General features: G+C 43.2%; 1 protein-coding gene across 7 annotated transcripts in view; it reads right to left on the reverse strand.

Annotated features, from left to right (window-relative positions):
• The window catches only part of ARID1B (AT-rich interaction domain 1B), a 645,879-nt gene that overhangs the window by 129,487 nt on the left and 499,388 nt on the right, over nt 1–17,004 (reverse strand). For all 7 annotated transcript variants that reach the window (XM_044289093.1, XM_044289092.1, XM_044289095.1 and 4 more), the window contains one exon: nt 2,583–2,716. In XM_044289093.1, coding sequence (XP_044145028.1) covers nt 2,583–2,716 — 134 coding nt within the window. The remainder of the gene's footprint in view (nt 1–2,582; nt 2,717–17,004) is intronic.

Consider the following 17,004-nt stretch of genomic DNA (forward strand, 5'->3'; position numbering starts at 1 on the left):
AGTCCTGAAAATGCTCTCACATGGAGCGTATTTCATGGACTTAATGTGTTTGTGTGAGATTGCCCTAAAAAACTCTAGGTCTACCTAAATAAATGCCACTCCTCACTCCCAAAGAGTGTAACAGATGGGAAGATTTGCCTTTCAAGGTCCTGGGAGCTGTAATAGAGACTCCCGAATCTACTCGAACTCTAATTCCCCCTCCTAACTCCTCCTAACAGTGCCTTACAGAATCCTGGAGAAGCTGGGCTACCATAATGTGGCACTGTAATAGACTGCAGAATACTAAATCTACTAAGACAAACCCCCCCTTCATCACTCCTAAATAGTGCCATAGCCAGGTTTCTAACATTTATGAATGTCAAATTTTTCTAGACAGACAGTGAGAAATCTTCCCTGCCTACATCAGCAAATGTGACATTCAGGCACCTGGAAAAGCTGGGTAACACTCAGTGTCCTGGTACTGTATAATAAACCTGCAGAAATACAGAGGTAGGTTTTGTAAGAACCTGCTGAATTTATGCAGTTTCCACCTCTTTCACAGTGCTCTGCGTGTCCATTGAAATGAATGGAGTGTTAAGCCCCCTCCTTTCCAAAATGTCCTGTTGACTGTGAGTTCATGCTAGTTCATGCTACTTTTATGCTGAAATAGTTTTATAAACTTATTACCAAAACAGAGCAGACATGTATTAAAAAACTTTCTAAAAGTTTGTAAGTTAAAGGGGGTTTCTGAAATTTTAATACTAATGACCTATCCTCAGGATAGGTCATCAGTGAATGGTGGAGGTCAGATACGTGGGGATTTTTAAGAAAGCACTGGCAATACTGTGAGTGCCGAGGCCTTCTCACAGCTTTCTGTAGGCCAGTGACATCAGATTCATTGGTCACATGGCCTAGGCGCAGCTCTGCCCTATAGAAGTGAATGGGGCTGAGCGCGATACCAAGCACAGCTGCTATACAATGTATGTCACTATGCTTGGTGAGCAGGGAGAAGGCCGCAGCACTCACAGGAGCACCAGTCCAATTCCGGTTTTAAAACGTCAAAGAATGTGGGCTTTGAGGTTGTTTGGACGCAGTTGCTCACAAATTTTGAGATTTTTTTTCATTTGTACTTCACTCATGCCAATTTTGAAAACTTAGGTAAGAATGTGGGTGTGTTTAGCCTGTCAAGCTGATTTAAGCCAGATTTACAATATTAACAGACAAAAAAAAGGCTCAAAAATTGTCTCGGTCTCACTCTAGAGAAAGGGGTGGTGTAAAATGTGGAATAACTTCCAAGACAGAACTGTTCAACTTAAAAGGGAATGTTTACACGGCAGATATTCACTTTAACGCTATGCATCCACTCGTGGTTTAGACCCATGGAGCTAAACTGGTAATGGACACCCCCTAAAGCTTCCAGCAGTGTCTTTCCAGCGCACTTGTGAGGCAAATCATTGCCTATATATACATACAGCAGCGTGACCACCCATTGAAAATAATAGGAAGCAAACACCACTCAGCCGCCGCCAAATGCATGCATTCCACGCCAAAATTCTGGCAGCACAATCCGCTATGTAAACATACCCAAAGTGTCACTGAACTTAGGAAACACTTTTCATAAATCATAGTGACAATGAAAAGTTTTGATGGTGGAGGTCTGAGTGAGGAGTCGCCCACCGATCGCTAGAATGAGAAGAATGGTCGCTGCAGGAGACTGAATCAAGACGGGGTCATAGACTTTCTATCTAAGAGTGGTATGTGAGTGCTTAATATCTTATTCTAGCGATCGGTGGGCGTCTCAGCACTCAGACCCGCCGATCAAAACCTTTCATAAATTACTATGATGGGAAAAGTTTTTTCCAAGTTCGATGACACTCTAAGGCCTCTTTGCCAGAAGCGATATGGATTGTGTCAGGATCTGTTTAGGAAAAAACTGATGGCTTTGCACGCAAGTTAAGTCACTTTGCAATTGTGTTCAGGGTTTCAGTATTTTCTGCACGGATGCAATCAGTTTTTTATGCATTTTTCACGCACGTAAAAAATAAGTGAACAACCATCTACATCTCCTAGTGAAAAACACATTGAATCCGGATGCAATACATTTTTCACATAAGCCTCATTCACGTCTAAGGAACCAGAGCTGCGTGAAAAACGCAAAAAATAGAACATGTTGTGATTTGTCCTGACTGCAGAAATGATGCCTGAAAAACAATGTACAGACCTATTGAAATGAATAGATCAGGATTCAGTACGGATGCTATGAGTTTGCTTCACGCATCGCACCCTGACGGAAAACTCGCTTGTGTGAAAGAGCCCTAAAGATGCACCAAATTTATCAAACATTATGGAAAATTTGATAAACCCGTTCCAACTTATGGCAAAAATTGTGATAAATCCCCTCTATTAACTATGGCAAGGTCTGGTGGTGCATTCAAACAAGAATAAAGGCGTGAAATAAGCAAGAATACAGCAATCAATGCCAACATTAAAAAGAAAATCGACAGACGCATGTAAAGCTTATAACATACACATGGCAACGACAGAAATATCCATGAATCTTAATAGTCAAGTAATACAGACTGGGTAAATGAAGCTGTAGTTACCTGCCGAGCTGTTAATCATGTTATATGGGGCCACTTGTGGGTTCATCATGCCTGCGTTGTTATTCATGGACTGACTGTATGAAGAATTTGTTCCCAGAAGACCACTCTGATTCATGCCAGGAAAGCCACTTTGCCTGTTTGAACATGAGAAATATATAAAATGTTCACTAATAAATTAAAAATAAACTTCAGTACATCATATTTTAAATTGTGCGTGTAGAGATCGCACATCCATGTATCTCTTAATAGCAAATCATGGTATTACTGTATTTGCAATGAAGTGCTCTCTTGTCAATTGCTCCAAAATTGGCTGCAGTTACTATGGCTATATCTGTATTTCTTAATAGTCAACGAAATGCGTGGGTAAATGTGAACGTATTAAAGTCAAAACACTGTCCCTGGAGTCAGATTGATAGAAGGTGTTAATCACTATTGCTATAAAAGGTTCAGCAGCTGTCACATAATGTTTAACAAATGGCGATACAACAAGAAATGTTTGGAGTACCTGTCAAAACAAGGCGCAGAGAACAGTAAAATGTGTTTACAAATTTATAGTGTAACTAATTTAGAATAGGAAAAAAATAGCGCCAATGAATTTCCCTTTGATTTAACAAATCAGGTTTTATGGGTTTTGATAAAGCGAAAACAATCTTCAAAGTAAAGTTGCTTAGATTTTTATTTTTCCCTTTTTCCAATCTTATTGGTTCTTAAAGAGAACTTGCCACCTCAAAATGCAGTGCAATCAGCAGGCAGCATGTTGTAGAGCAGAGGCGCCGAGCAGATCAATATGTAGTTTTGTGGGAAAAGATGTAACAAAACTTATAATTTATGCACTTTTCCTCTTTTTCTGACTTCAGTTGTACACGGGAAGGTGTTATCAGTCACTGATAGCATTTTCTGTGTAAGGGCTCATGCACACGGCCATAGCCTAGACCAGTGTTTCCCAACCAGTGTGCCTCCAGCTGTTGCAAAACTACAACTCCCAGCATGCCCGCACAGCCAAAGGCTGTCAAGGCATGCTGGGAGTTGTAGTTTTGCAACAGCTGGAGGCACACTGGTTGGGAAACACTGGCCTAGACGTGCCGGTATTGCGGCCCCGAATGGGTCCGCAATCCGGAAGGGGAGGTGCAAAACGGAGGCATGGAACCCCAAGGAGGCACTACAGAGTTCTTCTGTGGGATTTCTCTCCGTGCCTCCTCAACGCAAAAAAATAGATTTTTTTCTGTGCAGATGGATCACGGACCCATTTAAGTTGAATGGGTCTGCATCAGTCTGCAGCAACCGCACGTTCGTGTGCATGAGCCCTAAGTGTGCATACAGAGATACGTACATAGCTGTCAGTTACTAATAGCTGTACACAGGGAAGGTCAAAAGTGTAACTGTCATTTTATTTTTTTAATGTGTAGTGGCAATGATACTATTTTTGTTGTATACTTTAATTACTGAAATCACACATTTCTATTAGAAAAATAGCTCTAAGTCAATACTCCCTGTCTGCTGTTTACTAAATGTGGAGACTTGTTCAGCACTGACTGTGTGAAAGGGGTTATCCAACTCCTATAATGCCCTGACCCCTCATACTGGTCATACTTACCCTACTCCCTGGCTCCCGCGTTGCTTCTGATGCCCTCATGGACACCATTGCGTCTCCTAACCCCCGTCGCCAGATGTTTTGATCTGCGCAACAGGGAGATGCAGCGGCGGCCGTGCAGGCATCAGAAGCGAAGCGGGTGCCGGGGAGTGGGACAAGTATGACTAGTCTGAGGGGCCCAGGCATTTTCGGGGGCATTATGGAGGTTGGATAACACCTTTAATGATTTCAGTAATTAAATGTGTGATTTTAGTAATTAAAGTATACTACAAAAATAGTCAGTATCACTGCCCCAAAACATAAAAAAATTCAAAGTTACACTTTAAGACCTTCCCTGTGTACAGCCATTAGTGACTGACAGCTACGTATGTAGAGCTTCTCTCATTGATGCTGCTCACTAAACCTTATGCACCATAATTACTGAATTGTAGCCATTTAGTATTGATGCTCAAGTGGTGAACAGGATAGCAAACAACTCAAAGTCGGCCATACACATGAGAAAACAGTTCATTCGCAAACAACTCTCTATTCTGCTCTCCTCCCATAAGAATGCATGCTCGGGCTTGGCCAAGCATGCATATACTGTGAATGGGGGAGTCCACTACCAGACACCTGTTAATGTGTAGTGAATTCTAACTCCAGGCTTGGGGTAATGCAAACTGCAATAAAGGGTCGGCAAACAGCATTATTCCAGGCACAGCACCACGCTTGTCCACAGGCTATTTCTGGTATTGCGGCTCATCTTTACCGACTTGAACTGGAAGCATGTGCCTAAATTCTTTTTTATATGGACCATAACAAATGTAAAGCAAAATGTCCCTTTTTCCACATGAACATAAAAGTGGAAAATAATATTATTGGTGATTGTTTTTTTCTAGATCCCTGTGCCTATAATGACAATTGTGCAATAATATTAGTTGAATATCCTGTTTAACTTTTTTGACATTCTTTAATGATTTCCCAATATGAAACTGTACATATAACGGTTAGGGTGGGTTCACATCACATCTTTCCCATCCGTTTAATGTACAGTGATGGCCAAAAGTTTTGAGAATGACACAAATATTAGCTTTCACAAAGTTTGCTGCTAAACTGCTTTTAGATCTTTGTTTCAGTTGTTTCTGTGATGTAGTGAAATATAATTACACGCACTTCATACGTTTCAAAGGCTTTTATCGACAATTACATTTATCAACATTTATGCAAAGAGTCAGTATTCGCAGTGTTGGCCCTTCTTTTTCAGGACCTCTGCAATTCGACCGGGCATGCTCTCAATCAACTTCTGGGCCAATTCCTGACTGATAGCAACCCATTCTTTCATAATCACTTCTTGGAGTTTGTCAGAATTTGTGGGTTTTTGTTTGTCCACCCGCCTCTTGAGGATTGACCACAAGTTCTCAATGGAATTAAGATCTGGGGAGTTTCCAGGCCATGGACCCAAAATGTCAACGTTTTGGTCCCCAAGCCACTTGGTTATCACTTTTGCCTTATGGCACGGTGCTCCATCGTGCTGGAAAATGCATTGTTCTTCAACAAACTGTTGTTGGATTGTTGGAAGAAGTTGCTGTTGGAGGGTGTTTTGATACCATTCCTTATTCATGGCTGTGTTTATGGGCAAAATTGTGAGTGAGCCCACTCCCTTGGATGAGAAGCAACCCCCACATGAATGGTCTCAGGATGCTTTACTGTTGGCATGACACAGGACTGATGGTAGCTCTTACCTTTTCTTCTCCGGACAAGCCTTTATCCTGATGCCCCAAACAATCGGAAAGAGGCTTCATCGGAGAATATGACTTTGCCCCAGTCCTCAGCAGTCCATTCACCATATTTTCTGCAGAAGATCAATCTGTCCCTGATGGTTTTTTTTGGAGAGAAGTGGCTTCTTTGCTGCCCTTCTTGACACCAGTAGAAAAGAGAAAAATGTAGCAGCACTAAAAAAAATGAATATTGTTCCTTACTGTGGTGGTGCCCGCTGTGTCAGAAGCCAGTCTTGTACTTCCCAAATCCAGATGCAATTGTAACATCCAGCCTTGGTCTTTTCAAACTTTTATTCACCAATACAAAAAATGCGACGTTTCGATCTGTGTGATCTTTGCTCGATAAAGATCACACAGATCGAAATGTCGCATTTTTTGTATTGGTGAATAAAAGTTTGAAAAGACCAAGGCTGGAGAGTGCTGCAGTTTCTAGACTTGACAGCGGCGAATCAATGGATGTCGTATATGTGGACTTCTCCAAAGCATTTGACACTGTACCACATAAAAGGTTAGTATATAAAATGAGAATGCTCGGACTGGGAGAAAACATCTGTATGTGGGTAAGTAACTGGCTCAGTGATAGAAAACAGAGGGTGGTTATTAACGGTACACACTCAGATTGGGTCACTGTCACTAGTGGAGTACCTCAGGGGTCAGTATTGGGCCCTATTCTCTTCAATATATTTATTAATGATCTTGTAGTAGGCTTGCATAGTAAAGTATCAATTTTCGCAGATGACACTAAACTGTGTAAAATAATTTACACTGATGAGGACAGTATACTACTACAGAGCGATCTGGATAGATTGGAGGCTTGGGCAGATAAGTGGCAGATGAGGTTTAACACTGATAAATGTAAAGTTATGCACATGGGAAGGAATAATGCAAGTCACCTGTACATACTAAATGGTAAAACACTCGGTAACACTGACATGGAAAAGGATCTAGGAATTTTAATAAACAGCAAACTAAGCTGCAAAAACCAGTGTCAGGCAGCTGCTGCCAAGGCCAACAAGATAATGGGTTGCATCAGAAGGGGCATAGATTCCCGTGATAAGAACATAGTCCTACCACTTTACAAATCGCTAGTCAGACCACACATGGAGTACTGTGTACAGTTCTGAGCTCCTGCAAACAAGGCAGACATAGCAGAGCTGGAGAAGGTCCAGAGGAGGGCATCTAAAGTAATAACTGGAATGGGGCAACTACAGTACCCTGAAAGATTGTCAAAATTAGGGTTATTCACTTTAGAAAAAAGACGACTGAGGGGAGATCTAATTAATATGTATAAATATATCAGGGGTCAGTACAGAGATCTATCCCATCAGCTATTTATCCCCAGGACTGTGACTGTGACGAGGGGACATCCTCTGCGTCTGGAGGAAAGAAGGTTTGCACACAAACATAGAAAAGGATTCTTTACGGTAAGAGCAGTGAGACTATGGAACTCTCTGCCTGAGGAGGTGGTGACGGTAAGTACAATAAAGGAATTCAAGAGGGGCCTGGATGTATTTCTGGAGCTTAATAATATTACAGGCTATAGCTACTAGAGAGGGGTCATTGATCCAGGGAGTTATTCTGATTGCCTGATTGGAGTCGGGAAGGAATTGTATATTCCCCTAAAGTGGAGAAAATTGGCTTCTACCTCACAGGGTTTTTTTTTTTTTTTTGCCTTCCTCTGGATCAACTTGCAGGATAACAGGCCGAACTGGGTGGACAAATGTATTTTTTCGGCCTTATGTTACTATGTTACCTGCCTGCTGCCATTCCTGAGCAAGCTCTGCACTGGTGGCACTCCGATCCCGAGGCTGAATCCTCTTTAGGAGACGATCCTGGCGCTTGCTGGACTTTCTTGGACGCCCTGAAGCCTTCTTAACAAGAATTGAACCTCTTTCCTTGAAGTTCTTGATGATCCTATAAATTGTTGATTGAGGTGCAATCTTAGTAGCAGTATCCATGCCTGTGAAGCCATTTTTATGCAACGCAATGATGGCTGCACGCGTTTCTTTGCAGGTCACCATGGTTAACAATGGAAGAACAATGATTTCAATCATCACCCTCCTTTTAACAGGTCAAGTCTGCCATTTTAACCCAATCAGCCTGATGTATTGATCTCCAGCCTTGTGCTCGTCAACATTCTCACCTGAGTTAACAAGACTATTAGGCCTCATGCACACGACCGTTTTTTTTTTTTAAGGTCCGCAAAAACGGGGTCCGTAGGTCCGTGATCCGTGACCGTTTTTTCGTCCGTGGGTCTTCCTTGTTTTTTGGAGGATCCACGGACATGAAAAATGAGAAAAAATCTAAGTCAAGTTTGCCATTGAAATGATAGGAAAAAACGGACACGGATCACGGACACGGACGTGGATGACAATCTTGTGTGCATCCGTGATTTTTCACGGACCCATTGACTTGAATGAGTCCGTGAACCGTTGGCCGTTGAACCGTTGGCCGTGAAAAAAATAGGACAGGTCATATTTTTTTTCACGGCCAGGAAACACGGATCACGGATGCGGCTGCCAAACAGTGCATTTTCCGATTTTTCCACGGACCCATTGAAAGTCAATGGGTCCGCGAAAAAAAACGGAAAACGGCACAACGGCCACGGATGCACACAACGGTCGTGTGCATGAGGCCTTACTGAAATGATCTCAGCAGGTCCTTTAATTACAGCAATGAAATGCAGTGGAAAGGTTTTTTGGGATTAAGTTAATTTTCATGGCAAAGAAGGACTATGCAATGCATCTGATCACTCTTCATAACATTCTGGAGTATATGCAAATTGCCATTATAAAAACTTAAGCAGCAACTTTTCCAATTTCCAATATTTATGTAATTCTCAAAACTTCTGGCCACGACTGTACAGTATACAAAAAACGCATACATGAATTGATGCCTTACAGTGGCATCTGTTCACCATAGAGTTCCAAAAAATTAACAAAAATAAAAAAGTTTTACCATTGTAATAAAGTATACTTTTCTTTTTACTGGACTCCACAGGATACAATAAATTGGTGTGCTGCACTTTTGTATCCTATTTTTTTTCTAAAGTATACATAAAACAGAGGCATAAAAACGTAATGTGAACATACCCATTCAGTACCCAACTCTAAGGCTACTTTCACACTAGCGTTTCTATTTTCCGGTATTGAGATCCATCATAGGGTCTCAATACCGGAAGAAAAAACGCTTCCATTTTGTCCCCATTCATTGTCAATGGGGACAAAACATAACTGAACTAAACAAAACATTTGGTTGCGTTCCCATATCAGAGAGCAAACCGCAGCATGCGTCCTGAGATGCGGAGCAAGACGGATTCGTCATGACCCACAATGCAAATCAACGGGGATGGATTAGTTTTCTCTGACACAATAGAAAATGGATCTGTCCCCCTTTGACTTTCAATGGAGTTCACAACGGATCAGTCTTGGCTATGTTTAAGATAATACAACCATCTGCATCCGGTTGTATTATCAGTAACAGAAGCGTTTTTGCTGAGCCTGCCGAATCCAGCAAAAACACTAGTGTGAAAGTGACCTAACACAGCTTAATTTCTTTCCCATTTTGCAATGTTCAAAAGATAACAAATGTAGATAATGTAAATAGAGAATCATGCCTCTTTACTACCTATGATGTGCACTATATACTTAAAGGGAATGTGTCATAAGAAAATGATTGTTTAAAGCAAGTGTTTATTTTAAACATAAATTTCCATGTCACTATCTATAGCTAAAAAAAGTCCTAAAATTATGTTCTTGCATTGATCACTAAGCCTAATGACTAAGCCCACTAGATCCTTTTTCTGCAGTAATCTCCTTATCATTACAGGTAGGATTACAATGAAATGTACCATCTATATTTTTATATATATATATATATATATATATATATATATATATATATATAAACCAAGATCCACTATTCACAATAGGTGATATCACAATTTAGATGACTTCTACACAGGTCTCAGGCTTAGTAAACTCTCCCATGTAACTGGATGAGGTCTCGTCATGGCGGACAGGACATCAGATACACAGAAAAAGAAACAAACAAGTATCTAGGCAAGAAGCTGGGAATCAGGGTCACCTCTTGACACTTCCCTACCAGCTCTCCCTATACTGCTATGCCCACATTAAGACCCTTAAGGTGGGAATGTGTCCTCGTGCCTGGACTGCAAATACCCTAAAATCCCTAAGATGGTGAAGGGGAATAGAGTCAGCATGCTCCCTCAGAACCTGGAGGGGACAGGCGTCTCTCTAACAGCCTAGACAGCAAACAAGAAAACAATAACCAACTTATCTTTTCTGGAAAAGCCAATCCTTCCTTCCTTACTTCTACAGAGCCAGACAGAAGCTATAACCCACACGGAACACTGGGAGTGGGTGTAATTTAAACCAACAACCCCACCCAGTGCACCTGAAGGGAGGCGGATCTAGCTCGACTCCAAAACAAAAGACTAGACACGTGCTGCTAATCTGCAGACCTCCGCACGTAGCCCGAGCAGGGAATGACAGGTCTTCCCCTGTCTATTGTGTCTATGGCCCAAGGTAGCTGCTGTAAAGCATCTCTCTAAATGCTGTTAACATCAGATCAGGCAAGATAGATGTTCACCTAGCCATTCTGTAGCCGAAAATGGGGAAAATAAAGTTATTTTTCTGCAATATTTCTCATAAATTGCTTATGACAGCAGTTTGAGGAGGACCTTGTGGACGTACTGTGGCTCAGTGTGCACTATGGAGTATATGCATTTTGTGTTATTTTTGTCTTTTCAGAATATAGTTCCCCTTCAAGGTCTGGTTTGGAAACACATCTAAGTGCTGAATATACCCCAAAGTGGTGAATATATCCCAGATATATATTATTTTATCGCAATTAAAGGGGATAATTTATGTGTAAAAAACATTAACTATTTAGAATCAACCACTAAAGTATGACTCTGGTATCAGCTTGCTTTGATCATGTACGTCAAGAGGGTGTTTTTAGTCTTCATTTCACATAAATCATAGTAATTTGGATCTGAAATAGAAAAATGTACTTTTGTTTCCTAAACGTATGTTTTCCAAACAAACAGGGTTACTTCTACTTTCAAGGAAATAAAAAGAATTATGTGACAAATCAGACATCTGATAACTTAAGAAGAGTATTTTTTGTATATTTTACACACCAGGAGTCAGCATTCTCCACCAACTATTGTTAAGCTACAACTCCAGTCATGTTCCAAGTATGCATGCTGGGAGGTTAGTTGCCCAACAGCTGGAGTGCTGGAGTTTATTGTCTGTTGTCATACACAGTTACTGGGATATAAGCAGGTCTTTCCTAATGGAAGTTCATGTTTTTTGTCATTAGAAACCTTTGGCCAGACTTGGGGTGTTGTGCAAACTGCACCCCCCCCCCCCTTCCCATTCTTATAGTATAGATATTACTACTACAGATGAGTGAATCAAGGTTAATGAAGTGGAACCTTGCTGCACTAACTGGGGATCCATATTGTACTAAATGATAGCTCAGTAATTCCAGCAAACCTTGGTTGTTGGGGTGCAAGTGCTGTGTGATACAGCCATTTACAGGGTGTATTAATAGGAAATATACGTACGTCCTATTAGCTGTTCTGCGGTGAATTTTGATTGTTATACTTTTTGGGGGGTGTATTAATAGGAAAAAGAATACGTCTTAATTGCTGTTCTGCGGTGAAGCTAAATTGTACTGCAGTATGTCAAATAGACAGGTGACAGGCCCTTCAAAGGGAATGGGCAGAGGCCAAAATGTTTCTGTCGCAGGCAGAAGTAGCAGCAGAAGAAAGGGGGGTGGCAGTAGGAGTCACAGCAAGAGGCCTGAGATCCCAGTGTCATCTAGCAGTCATGTCTTGCCCAGCAACCCAGCGGTGCTTGAATGGTTGACTCGGTCTTCGACTTCGTCACAAGTGACATCAGACACCCGCAGCCAAGAATCGGTGGGTTCCTCTAAAATGACGCTTAGTTGGCATGGCCTGGGAGAAGGCCCCGTGCCCCCTGTCCTCAACCTGCCTCTGTAATTTTATGTTCCCTCAGCGCGAGAAGTATTATATGCTGTAGGCTCGGCTCCACTTTTCAGAGAGGACAAGCTACTCAAGGATAGACAGCAGCTCCTGCCCAGCCAAGATCTGGAGGAGACATCCACTGCTTCCTCCCATGGGTGGGAAAGTAGTCATGATTGGAGTCGCGTGGGAGCAGGTTTTGCAAGCGGTCAAGCTCCTGGCCCTGAGACCATTGAGGGGGACATCAGTGACGTGCAGACAGTAGTGGCTGATGATGATGTAGCCGGGTGAAGAAGGGGCTTCATCATCATCAGGAGAAGAGGGTGGCAGCTTGCGCGTGAGGCAGCGGCTGAATCAGCAAGGTGGTAGCATGGCCGTGAGTCAGCAGGGTGGAGCAGTGGGAGGTCGGGAGCAAAACATGCCCGGGATAGACTCTCCGCTTCGCAGGAGCCTACCTACCTGGAAAGTAGCGATGCAGGGGTTCACTGAGGCAGCGGTAGAAGACAGTGGGGAGTGTTTGGGGGGAAAATGGCATTCTCTGTGGTGTGGCAGTTTTTTAAGCCGCCAGAGGAGGTGAACATGGCCATTTGCCAAATTTGTGGGCAGAAGGTGAAGCGTGGCCAGTGTGCCAATGTTGGCCCCAAGGCACTGCATCAACACATTTTGCGTCACCATAAAGTGGCCTGGGAGAACAGTGGCTCCGATGTGGTGGTCCAGTCTGCCACAGCAACCGCTGAATCAACCATTGGCACACACCCGATTTCATGCAGTCAAGGCTCCACCACCTTAGCCGAAGGGAGCTGTCTGTCCTTCCCATCATCTACTGGTCCTGATGCTCCTGCTCTTCCTCCTCATCAGTCATTTTGTCAGCAGTCGATCACCGTAGCAATTGAAAAATACAGCAGTACGGGTGCACTCATCTAACGGTGCAGAAGCTGAACCTGCTCCTGGCCAATTTGCTGGTGCTGCAGTCCCTCCCTTTCCAAGTGGTGGACTCTGCACCTTTCGGATAACCGATAGCTTGTCCCAAGCAGACATTTATCTGCAAAAAAGGCAGTACCAGCCCTGCACACATATGTAGAACAGAAGGTGGGACAGTCCTTGAGCCTGTCAGTGTCTGCCAAAGTACACGGCAGCGCCGACGTGTGGAGCTTTAACTACAGTCAAGGACAATATATGTCCTTTATGGCCCACTGGGTAAATGTGGTTCCTGCCCAGCCACACCAGCAACTTGGCCAGGTGACGCCGCTTCCGCCTCCAGGTTCACATGGCATTGGTCCTGCGACAATGTCCCCCTCCCTCCTCATCCTCCAACATGTCCTCAACATCCACTGCAGGAACAATTCAGAGTGCTCCTCCAGCATATCACATGTGCAGGGCACGGTGATGTCACTCTGTTCTGCACCTAGTTTGCCTGGAACTGCCCCGCGTCCTTCAACAAGAAATCGAATCCTGGTTTTCTCCTCGACAACTCCAAATAGGAACCATGGTGACCGACAACGGGAAGGAGGGCTGAGCCATACACCCTGTATGGCGCACATGTTCAATCTGGTTGTAAAGTGGTTCCTGAAGTCTTCACCCCATCTGCAAGACATCCTGAAAATGGACAGGAAACTTTGCATGCAATTCAGCCACTCGTACACCGCAAAGCATACTCTCCTTGAGTGTCAGAACGGCACCCCCCACCATAGGCTGATGTGCAGCGTTTCCACCCGTTGGAATTCCACCCTCCATATTTTGGACCGACTACTTGAACACCATAAACGATTTCTTGATAATACAGGCGGACAGAGGCACTCCCCTGTGTAACTTCAATGTTAGCCAGTGGCAGCTTATGCGTGACACCAACCATTTGCTCGGGCCCTTTGAGGAGGCCACTTTTTCAGTCGCCAGGACTATGGATGAACAATGTTATTCTACGGATTCAAGTCCTGAGACAGATGCTGCTAAATCTGGCTGGCCAGGGGACAGGAGATGTGGTGACTACATCTCACGGCCACATGAGCCCTGTGGGGGCTGAACTAGAGGAGGAGGAGGAGCAGATTTGAGCACAAGCAATGCATAGAGAAATGGGTGTTTTTTCTACACAGGTGACAGGAGAGGAGGAGCAGGAGCAGCCGGAGGAGTTACAGGGCAATGAGGAAGATGACCCAGACACACTGTGGCAGTATGCAGTGGAGATGGAGGCAGGGAGTCCCTCTGAGTAACTTGCGCAAATGGCCCGATGCATGCTCAGTTGCTTGCATAGTGACAGCCAAATTGTCACCATTCGGCAGAGGGATGACTACTGGTTCTCCACCATGTTAGACCCTTGCTACAGGTCCAAAATGGGGGCCTTTTTTTACACCTGCTGAGAGGGAGAACAAACTGAACTACTATCGAGACATCCTATGTAGTCAGTTGGCCGCTGCCTATGTGCGCCATCGCCCATTCTCACACAGGTCTGACCGGGGGGGGGGCCCTCTGCACTCACATTCCACTGCCATGGCTGCTGGGGGGTAGGGGTGGGGCAGGGCAGGAGCAGTACCAGTCCCATCAGCAGCAACTTAAGTCTAGAGTCGCTGATGAGCATTTTTCTTCACCCGCCTACTGAAGAAACTACTTCCCAGCAGCAGCAGGTAGACATAAAGCAGAAGCTAAACCAGCAGGTTGACATAAAGCAGAACCTAAACCAGCAGGTTGTGAAATACTTTGAGTGCACCCTGCTGCCCCACATCAAAGATCCCCTGGACTACTGGGCAGCCAAACTCGATTTGTGGCCACAACTGTCCGATTGTGCCCTGGACAAGATTTCCTGCCCGACCAGTCCATACTTTACATAAAGTTCTCATTCTGGTGGTCCCTTTAATATTTCCATCCTGCTGCTGCCCTCTAGTGCCATTATAATACAATTACCGCCTAAACTTAGTGCGAAACAGATAGTGCTCCTTTACATCCTTTACAGTAATAATGTCTCCCTTTGTACCCAACAGAGAAAAATCCACCAGAAAATATGATATATAAAGACTTCCCCCCATGTTATCCTATGGGGTTAAAAAATGTATCAATCCCTGCCCTCTGCTCTGCTATGGAGTAATATTGTGCTGTAAGTTTTCTGAAGCTGTATAATTCGTACAAAGATCCACATCAAAATTCACAAAGAAATCTGCATTCTAATCAGCATCATACTCTGTCCAATCGTAAAATTCCGCATCTGCAACTCCCACATAACTGAATAGCTGCGGATTTGCCGTCATGGAATTTCATGTGGCAGATCCCCATTGTTACACAGTACCAGCAAAAATGGATAAGATTTTAAGAAATCTCACCCACATGCGGTGTAAAAATACTGCAGCATAAATTGACCTTCCGTACAGATTGGAATTGAAACTGCGGATCTCCTCTGCAGATTTCATCCTTTGCAATGGAAAGCACGAAGCCTTCAGACTTTTTCAGACTATGCAAAAAAATTAATGTAATATTCATGCTTTTTGGTGCAGTTTTTGCTGCAGAATCACGGCAAAAATTCTGGCTGCATGTTTTTCTGCTGCATTTTCGGATGCACTTTTAGAGTGATTTCTTAGTGGAATCTACAAGGTAATATTTTGAGTGTGCACACAGTAATAGAGTGTCCACACAGTAAATGAGCCTCCTTAGTGCCCTATTTACATAACTTGACTTTCCCTTTACTGTCTGTACAAAGGGAGGGGCACACCCTTTCTTCCCTTTGGGACACATCCTGATGATGGTTTCCTGCCTGGCAGTGGATTATGGTGCTATTAGTGTTGCTAGTGTGGTGCAAGGCAGGTAGACGGAAAATTGGAGCTGTTGATGGTCCACAATGATAAGGCCGGTTTTAAAACCAGTAACAGTTCTTTACTAAAGGCAATGGTAGTAAAGTGCAAATACATGTTTACCTTTTCATCCTTTTAGCTGCAGCTCAGCCAATTCTCAGGCTCTTCTTCTGCCATCCAAGATGTTCACACCGCTTCTCAAACTGATGCATACTGTGCATTTGGTAGCCCAAGACACTTCCTGCTGCCCTACTATTGGCTACCACCACTCATGTGAACAGTGCTGGCCAATCCAAGTGTAGGACTGGACAAGAAGGAAGTGTACTGGGCTACTAATGAACAGTATACATCAGATGAGTCTGAGAAGCGGTGCCGCCATAATGGATGGCAGAAAAGTAGTGCGAGAGTTAGTGGATCTGCAACTAAAAAGATGAAAAGGAGAGCACTATGTAAGTGTTGTGTTTGCTCTCCAGGTAATATAATATTAAGGGTCACGTTAAAGGTTATATACTAGTACACAAACTGTACTACATTTTCTTTTACCATTTATATGGTCCTGCCTTAAACTGATAAGCACCATCTAAACTGAAGTCCTAGGTTCCAGGAGGACTGTTCATACAATCAAGACTTGTGTGAGAGGAGGGCTGTCTCTATTTCTGCTACACATGGATGACTTTAAAGGGGCTATCCCATGATTAATGTAAAAACTGAAAATCAGACATCATATAGTACATGACAGTCTCTTTCTTACAAAGCAAGTCCAGCCCTGCACCTCACATGGATCCAAATATCTCCTTATTCATTTCGCCAGTTGCTCTGCTAGATTTATTGGACGCAGAGATATGTCCTTTCTATTGCAGCTGGTGGCAGTTGAAGGATGGAACTGAGCATGTATGTCAACCTCAGTGAGCTGGGCAGAGAATTTAGGAAAAAAGCAAACAGCAGATAGATTTCAGTGAATAACTTAGTGGCTATACAACATTTTCAATTACCTACAAAAGTATTCAGATCCTTGTTCTGGTTTGAAAAATGTAGAATATTTTTAATGTGACAACCTCTTTAAAATGAAGGTTAATTTCAAATTTCCTTTTGTATTGCTGCAAAGCATAACATTCATAATAGATGTCATCAAGTACAATGTCTACGAATCCTGACACATTACAAGTGGGCTAAATAAATAAAAGTTCAGACACTGGAATGACACCAAAATCATCCCGTGTGACAAATACAATAGCTACGGAGACCAGAAAGCCATTAAAGAATCTTTTACTGTCCGATCATCTCTCTC

This window comes from Bufo gargarizans, chromosome 4 (assembly GCF_014858855.1).
Source record: "Bufo gargarizans isolate SCDJY-AF-19 chromosome 4, ASM1485885v1, whole genome shotgun sequence".
Classification (NCBI taxonomy): Eukaryota; Metazoa; Chordata; class Amphibia; order Anura; family Bufonidae; genus Bufo; species Bufo gargarizans.